The sequence below is a fragment of the Echinops telfairi genome, unplaced genomic scaffold, assembly GCF_000313985.2.
Source record: "Echinops telfairi isolate 266 unplaced genomic scaffold, ASM31398v2 ScPeMD7_655;HRSCAF=1070, whole genome shotgun sequence".
Classification (NCBI taxonomy): Eukaryota; Metazoa; Chordata; class Mammalia; order Afrosoricida; family Tenrecidae; genus Echinops; species Echinops telfairi.
In genome coordinates this window covers 12267554-12275839 of record NW_022104553.1, presented here as the reverse complement: position 1 = coordinate 12275839, position 8286 = coordinate 12267554, and the positions used below count along the sequence as shown (strand labels likewise).

The 8286-nt window shown below is 59.8% G+C and overlaps 1 protein-coding gene across 3 annotated transcripts in view; it reads right to left on the bottom strand.

Annotated features, from left to right (window-relative positions):
* Positions 1–2185: 2185 nt before the first annotated feature.
* Positions 2186–8286, bottom strand: part of SYNGAP1 (synaptic Ras GTPase activating protein 1) — a 23522-nt gene continuing 17421 nt past the window's right edge. The window contains exons 14-18 of one of the 3 annotated variants that reach the window (XM_045292609.1): positions 6884–7964; positions 6149–6322; positions 4542–4753; positions 3412–3502; positions 2186–2624 (exon numbers count right to left, since the gene is read on the bottom strand). In XM_045292609.1, the coding sequence (XP_045148544.1) occupies positions 2610–2624; positions 3412–3502; positions 4542–4753; positions 6149–6322; positions 6884–7964 (1573 nt within the window). In that variant the 3' untranslated portion in view covers positions 2186–2609. The other 2 variants (XM_045292608.1, XM_004711833.3) reach the window with 2 other exon arrangements.

Below are 8286 nucleotides of genomic sequence, written 5' to 3'. Positions count from 1 at the left end.
CCCAGGCCACTCCCCACCGTGCTAGGTCGCTTCTCACCTGCAGTGGTGTGTGTCCTCTGGGATCGGGGAGGAGGAAAATCTCACCCCAGACTCCTAACCAGGGCCTTCGCCCCAGGGAGTCACACCAGGAAACCGGCTCCAGAGAAGCTCATTGCTACCTCTCCCCGACCTGAGCCCTCTGCTTCACCCACATACTCCCTGCCCAGCCCCGCCCCCCCCATGCCCACCCCCAGCCCAAGGTAGGGACCCTGCGTGGGTACAAGGGGAGGCAGTACAGCGAAACCTCATTAGTCCAAACCCCCACGGATTTGGAGGTTTTTCATAATTTGAACAAAAAAAACTGGCTTGCGTTTTCCTTTCTCTCTGTAGAAAGGGTGTGCTAAGCAAATTAATGGTGGAAATGTGTCCGTAGGAGGGGAGGTTGAACCTAGACCAGAAAACAGACTTTTCAATCCTATCTATTCATTAACGGCACGCTCCCTGGGGGCCTGCGGTGGAAAAAGCCGTGTTTGTGGAATTCTACTTGCTGTATGTATTTTGAAGACATGCATTTCATTAAATAGACACTGTCATTCAGTTTTGTCACTTACTCAGAGTGGCCATCTTCTCAAATATAACATTCCAAATTAGAGAGGTTTAACTGTACTGGGGGGAAAGGAAGGGGGCTCAGAGACATGATTTGGAAAGGGGAATCTATTGTGGGAGGGGTTGCCTCTCTTGCACTGAGGGCCAAAAACGACTAGAAGCTACTGAAGAGACACATCATGCTCCAGTCTCTGCGACCGCAGGAAGCTTCACTCCTCTCCTCCCCCCGCGTGCCCAGAGTGAGGTACCGGACCCGACTCCTTCCCATCCCTGCTCCTGGCTCATCTCCTCCTACAAACCCTGGGCCAGTCTGTGGTCCCTTCGGCCCTGGCCCTAAGCTGGCCCAAAGAGAAGGCAGGCCTCTAGCTAACCCCTTCCCTTGGCTTTTTAAAAAGCAGAAAGTCAAGATGAATTTTGAAATGAATCGCTCCATCACAGAGGGACCGAGACCCAGAAATGGTTTCCTGGGTCACAGGGAATTGAGGCCAGGCAAAGTAGCTCTGTCTGACCGTATCTCCTGAGGACACGAAGACACTCCAGGCCCCCAGGTCAGCTGTCCTCCCTTCCCTGCCAGGGCCACAGAGCTCATCTCCCAGATGGTCACCAACACCCAAGCCATGAGCAAGCTTCCGGAAGTCAGTGAGGGCAAATGACGCAGGGTATCCTCAGCCCAGCGAGAGTGGGCTGGGGAAGGAAACCGCAGACTCTCCTCGCTCCCCGTGGTGACAGCACATAGGCATGCCCCTACACCCCCGTGGGCCCAAATTTAGACGGTGGATAAATGAGGGTGCCGTTATTCACTTTACAAAAGAATTCACTGCAGGAGCCCTTTCCATGGTGAGGTCCCCTGGTGCCTTTGAGCATCTGCTTACAGATCACTAACCACTCTGACAGGCGAGGCAGGCAGAGAGTTAAAATTACAGTCTGGGGAGCCACGCTGCCCGCTGTGGAGCCTACAGGAAAGCAAGCTTCTCAGAGTGATGTCAGTTACCCACAGGTTCCCATTTACTGGCTGTTTAGGTGGGATTATGTGTCCAGCCAGGCCACCGGGTGGCGGGAGAGGGGGAGTGAGCTGTGACAAGAATAGAGAGGTTGTCTGACATGCTCTTCCTGGCCTCTCTGCCCAGGGATCAACACGGCCACTGAGCCCGTGATCCCTGATGTCTCACCCCACTGCCAACTCCCACGCTACATGGGCAAGTCCTCGCGGGTAAGCCCACGTCCTAACAGCTGCCCAAGCTTCCCTTCTTGCCTGGACAACCTCTCTGGTCCCCCTTGTTCTACAAGCAGGACAGCAGACAGCGTATTTCCAGCCCTACCCGCCCCCAAGTCTCTGAGTTACCTACCCACACCTCATTTCCACCCGACAGGGTCTCACCTGTGCCCAGGATGCTGTCTACCTCAGTGACAGGGGAGGAGGAAGAGAGAGAGTAAGGTGAGGGATGGAAAGAAGGGGTAGGAAACCAAAGTCAGGGATGGGGAGAGGGGGGAGAGGAAACCTCAACCTACCTGCTGCAGTTGGCACAGCCCCTATAGCGAGGGTCCCCTATCCCAGCATCACCTCCACCCCTCAAACAAGCCCCCACACCCCTGACACCCCCTCCCAGGACGCTCTGGTGAAATGGGGGTGACAGACGCACACTGGAGAGGTAGCAGAGGTTCGGTCAGGAGGAGGCTGGGAGGGGTGGGTTTGGTAGGGTGGGGGTGTCTGGGAATGTGGTCTGGGACTGTGCTGGGCCTGTCTAGGGTCAAACCCTTCTATGTGCTGGTAAGGTGTCAGTGGAGGGTCCTCAGTGGCAGCACTTGGGGAGGGGAGGGGGCGCGGGGAGAAGTGTGCCCTGAGCAGGGTCTGTGCAGCTGCCAGGAGAGTGGGGTCTGTGAAGATGCTCTGGCTACGGGGGACAGTGGCGAGAGGGGAGAGGCTCCGGGGGGTCGAGGGGAGTGGGCTTCATGACCAACCTGCAGTGGTCCGGAGTCACCTCCCCCTGTGTCCTCCGCCCGTGGCCAAAGCGGAACCAGGAGAATTACCTGATGAGGAGCTGCAGGGGGAGAGAGTGGGGTCAGGGGTCAGGGCCTTGGCGGTTCTGCTGAAAGCAGCCTGGTGGTCTGAGCGGAGGAAGGAGGAGCGTGGCAGGAAAGAGCAGAATTTGAGGACAACAGGGGTGGGGCGCAAGGGAGGCCCTGAAAGCTGGCCGGTGAGGACAGGGAGGGCAGCAGGAGCCGGAGAACACTTCAGGTGTGAGGACCAGAGGGGCAGGAAGGCCCCAGGCAGGCCACACTTAAACCAGGAGGGAGGAGGTGGCCTAGGAGGCTGGAGGAAGCGGCCCAGGAGCCGCTACGGGCCAGGGAACTCGGAGAGCCAATAGAACAGAGGTGAGGGAACCGCAAATCCCCAGAGTACCCTCCAGAGCCTGGGGAGACTAGCACTCATGCTCCCCTGTGCTCCAGTGTTAACACACTGCAGCTTCTAACCTGCCCAGGCCTGAGAAGAGCCGGGAAGAGGCTGCACCCCCGGGCTGGAACCGGAGGGGCAGTGAGGAACAGGGGTTCCAGGCACTGCATGGTGGTATGGGGAGTCTCGGCCAAGGCACCGAGAGGCAGAAAGGCACGGGAAAGACAGGGTCGGGAGGCAGAGAGGGGGTGGACACTGCTGGGAGTGACAAAGGCAGACAATGGGATGAAGATGGGGGTCGCTGGGCGGCTGCGGGGACAGGGGGAGAGACAGATGGCCATGGGGCTGGGCTGGTCAGTGTGGTGAGTGCACGAAGGACGGTGGGATGGATGGGGATGGGACACGGAGAAGATAAATGACATTGTAATTTCCACCTGAGCGTCGAGCAGCCTCTTCTTGGGCTCGGGCAGCGGCTCAGCCATGGCGGGGTGGTCCCGGCGCAGCTCCTCCTCCACCAGCATCAGCCTGAAGGGACGGGCTTCAGTGGGGTTAGTGGCGGGCACAGGCTCAGAGCCCGCCCCTGCAACGCCGGATCCTAGGGAGCCCCCACGGCTCCCCCGGGAGAATCCCAGGGACCCTCTCCCTCCAATTCCCTCCACTGCCAAGACCCCCTGTTATGAGGAACATGCTCCTCACCTTCCTCTTCTGGAGCCCTCATGTCTCTAAGACCCGCAGGCCCCCAGCCTCCCATCTTTGGACAACAGTGTCCCTCCCCTAGACTCTCTATGGCTCGTGACCTGGATCCTTTGTCCTCTGTCCCTGAGCCTAGGGCACCCCCAGCGACCCCCCCCCCAGGGGACCCCGAGCCCAAGAGGGATCTCTACCATCACTCGTTTGTCTCTGCTGACGGTGCTCAGACTAATTTAGGGACGCCACGAGAGTTACAGAACCTCAATGAGAGCCCTGGTTTCCAAAAGGACTTTCAGGTCAAAGAGCCCTCACCCAAGAGGACATTGAGAATGGATCCAAATGGACTGACTGGTGTGGGGCCTAGCGTCACCCCGCCTCAGCCCTCAGGGTATCTGACGCCTTTGATGAGACACCTCCTTGGCGCTCCCGGTTTGGCGGTGCACTTGAAAACCAGGCCATTCACGGGGTCATTCTCTCTATTGGGACACCAGTCCCCAGGCACAAGGGGGAAGGTCTGCCCAGGTTGGAAGCAGCTGAGAATCTCTGCTTAGGTTAGAAGGCACATCACAGCCTGGGCTGAGAATGGCCAGGGGGAGTCCTGGCCTGGGCTGGATCCAGACACACAGCGATGCGTGGACAGGAAGAACCTTACTTACTTCACAAGTCACTCGATCAGGAGAGAGATCAGGGTTTAGTAAGAGGGCATTTCGACACTGAGCAGTTCCTCCCCCTCTGGGGTTGTCTCCCTGGGAGTGGGCTGGTGGGCTTTCCTGGTGGTCGCCAAGATCGGGGGGAGGGCAGGGGGGAGAGCTCTCTGGCTCTCTTCAGCCGCAGGCTCCTCCCTTGCCCCACCCCTCCCCAGGCCGCCCCTCACCTGCCAATGATGCTCTTGATCTGCGAGTCCTTCTCCACCTGCTGCTGCCGCAGCCTCTTCTCGCTCTGCTCCAGCCGGGCCTGGTACTGCATCAGGATCTTGCTGGTCTGCTCTTCCTGGGACAGCAGCCTCCGCTCATACTCCTCCAGCTTCCGGTTGGACATGTGCAGCCGTTCCTTCAGTGAGTGGATCTCCTCCTCGTACTCCTTCACCTGCCCGCCGGGCACATGACCCCGCACTGTGAGGGGCCGGCACCCTGGTGCCCCCAGCCAGCCCTCATCCCGCCGGCCTAGCACCCCACGCTGGCTTTGGAGAAGGTCCTTCCTATGGAGCTGGGGCGGCGTCAGAGACTCCTACACCCCGAGAGGCATGCATACGTCCTCACACGTACACTCAGACAGGAGGGCCCTACCAGCAACCTAGACATGTAGAGACAAGTGCGTATACTCGCAAAGACATGGCCCTGGCTGTCCTACACGTGACTCTCCCAACCTTGTCTGCACCGGGGGCCTGGGCATCAAGTAAGCCCCTGACCGAGTTGTCTTGGAATGCCTCTCTCTTTGTAGTAACTCGGAATCCCCACGTTAGAAGGGCTCAGACGAACCATTCTGTCTGGCCCCATGGAAGCGAGAGTCTAGATTGTGCTGCGAGAGTCTAGATTGTGCTGCCCGATACAGTAGCTGCCAGGGATGGGTGGCCATTGAACAGTTAGTATTGCTAAAATGAGTATTGCTAAAACTAACGAACATTCTCATCACTCCGTAAAGCACAGCGCTACTGGACAGTGCGAGTCCCGAGCCTTCCTCAAGGACTCCGCATCTGCAGAGACGATGCAATCCACGGACTATTTTCGCAGCCTCCGAAGAGGGTACAACCATAAACACAACTCCGATCGACACCCCAAGGAGAGCCGCCTGTTCACTGGCAGCGAGGGACTCCTCGGGGCATTAGGGCCTAGCTCTCTCCCAGAACTTGAGGGGCAAAGGTTGCGGAGCCAAGTCTTCCCAGATCAGTCCCAACACACGCCTCTGCTCAACACCCACTTCAAGAGACCTCGCTTCAGCACCCCGTGCTGGTGGGGCGGGAGGTAACTCTGTCTACCCTGCCGCCGCTCTTCCTCAGTGTCCTTAGAACCAGGGCTTCCCCTCGTGGCTCCCCCACCACGTGGAAGTGCTTTGAGAGAGTCCGGCCAGTCTTGCCACACGTGGGCCAGCAGGATAATGTGCCCCTCTGTTACCTAACCCCCATGAGACTGCGAAAGCCACACCTTGTGGTGCAGCCACAAGTCCCTCTCCCTGCCCAATTGACGGATTAGCTCAAGCTGCCAGTAAAGGTATCGTTTTTTTCTCTTGAGCTGCCCCAAGAAGGCGCCGGGGCGCTCTGTTCTCCCTGGGAAAGGGCGTGGGGGGAGGCCTAATCGAGTTCGTGTCTACAAGGGGTACTACAGGGGCCTGCAAAGGAATTGATGTTGGCTTCTAGCTGATGTCCCCTCCCAGACTGACAGCTCTCTTTTCTTTCCACTCGACTTTCACGACTTGACCTTGAAGGCTTTGCTGTGGGTACAGGGAAGGTCAGGGGGGGCCTAGGTTTGGCAGGGCCCCGCGTACCCTATCCAGCCGGCTCTCATCCATCGATTTAGAGTACTCCTTAAGTTTGTACTCTTCCCGCTCGATGTGGGCGCTCTCGATGTCGGCCGACAGGTGAGGCATATTGGAGACCCAGGCCACTGTTCGTTCAGAGGCTGGCATTGTGGGGTTCAGCGTGGATGGTGTCTGAGAATGCTGGGATACAGCACGTGGTGGGGGCAAACAGAGAAGAAGGTGGGAAAAGACAGGGCGCATTTAGAGAGCGAGAGTACAGCCAAGGAGATGCTGGCACCGACTCGTCCCCCTGCTGTACACGCATCTCCCCGCTGCTGCTGAGCGCCCCCTGAGACCTAGCTGGAACGTGGGTGCCCCAAGGGCTGGAATTGTCATGTGTGGTGTGCACTTCCTTACCCACAGTGCCTAGAACAGCTCAGAGGACACGGAAGGTGCTCTAGCTACACATCCATTGAGTTGATTTCAACTCATAGCAACCCTACAGGACAGCGAAGGCCTGTCCACGGGGTTTCCAGGGCTGCAAATCTTTGGGGAAGCCGGCTGCCACAGCTATCTCCCTCAGAGCAGCTGGTGAGTCCGAGCGCTGACTTTTAGGTTAGCAGCCGAGCACTTTAACCACTGCACTGCCAGGGCACCCACAAACACATTCTACTAACTTCGAGACCACAAGCTCTAGCCCACCCTCACTCCCAGCCCCATCTCCTTCTCTCCTCCCTGCTCTGGACCCACCTGGCCACTTACCTGCTTGGTGATGGAGGGCTTGAGCCCCCCACCCCCTCCTCCGCCACCGCTGCCCCCGCTGCCCCCAATGCTGCCCTCCTTGCTGAGGCTCTGTTGGCGAGGACGAGCGGGGCCGTAACTCGGCTCCGGGGACTGCAACAGATTCCCGCTGGAAGGCCGGGGTTTCTGGGCAGCGCTGACCGTCAACTGCTGAGACTTGCCCCTCTGCAATGGCGGCGGCTGGCCTCCGCCACTCCCACCGCTGCCCCCACCACCACTCCCGCCTCCAGGCCCTGAGGGGGCTGGCCTCTGGGGACCGATGGTGATCTGGGGAGGGGACAGCATGTGCTGCAGGTTGTCCTGCAGTGAGAGCTGCCGACGGGTGAAGTCAGTACCAGAGGGCCCGAACTCGTCACTGTAGCTGTGGCTGTGAAGGATGGAGGCAGCGGGGGGCTTGGGGACCCCTGAGGAGAGGTCCTCACTCTTGCTATAGCCATGGAACGGGGCAAAGGTGTCCCCGGGGGGCTCTCCACCTCGGTGGTGGTGGTGGTGGTGGTGGTGGTGATGGGAGGAAGGTGGGCCGTGGCCACCACCCCCTCCGTGGCCCCCTGGGGGGCCGGGCCCATCAGCCGCCATGTGGAAGAGAGGGTTCTGGAAGGACAGGGGGATGCGAAGTTGCTGGGCAGGGACCCCGTCCGTGGTGACACCCATCTGGCTGAGGCGCATGCCGGCGGCCGTGATGGAAGAGCCACTCCCCTGGGAGAGGCGTCCAGCAGGTGCAGGCCGCAGCCCCAAGGCCGCTGTCAGTGAGGCCTGGCTTGAGTGCAGCAGGTCGCCCACAGCTGCCAGGTTGGAAACACTGCTGCTGTTGAGACGGCCACCGGGCCCATCGCCCTGCAGGTCCAGCATGGACACGCTCTTGTTGACACTCAGCATCTTCTGCTCCGGCTCCGTGATGTCCGAGCTGCTCGTGCAGTATGCCGGCGAGGAACGGGCCAGGGGTGGGCGGCTCACGTAGAACAGGTCTTTACCCCCGCCCGGCGGCGGCGGCGGCGGCGGCTTCTCCTTGGTTGGGGAGGGGAGGCGAGCCATGTCCATCGAGCTGTTGGAAGGCAAGGGGCGGGCAACGGGAGCTAAGGCCGGGTTTCCAGGCCGCGGAGTCGGCTGTGGTCTGACCCAGGCTCGGGGATAGAAAGTGGGGACCCCCGAGCGGTGGGGGGGCTAAGAGCTGGCAGGGACTAGCCCTGGAGAGAGCAGGCAGGGAGGATGGGAGGAGGCACCTGGGAAGAAGGGTGGGGGTAGGCCCCCAAGGAAGGGAGTGAGTCCTAAAGGGGGTGGGACTAGCAAGAAGAGGGATGAGGGGCAGCTTCCGGGCAAATATGGAGGAGAGGAGGGTGCACCTAGGAGAAGTGAGGAGGGCGGGG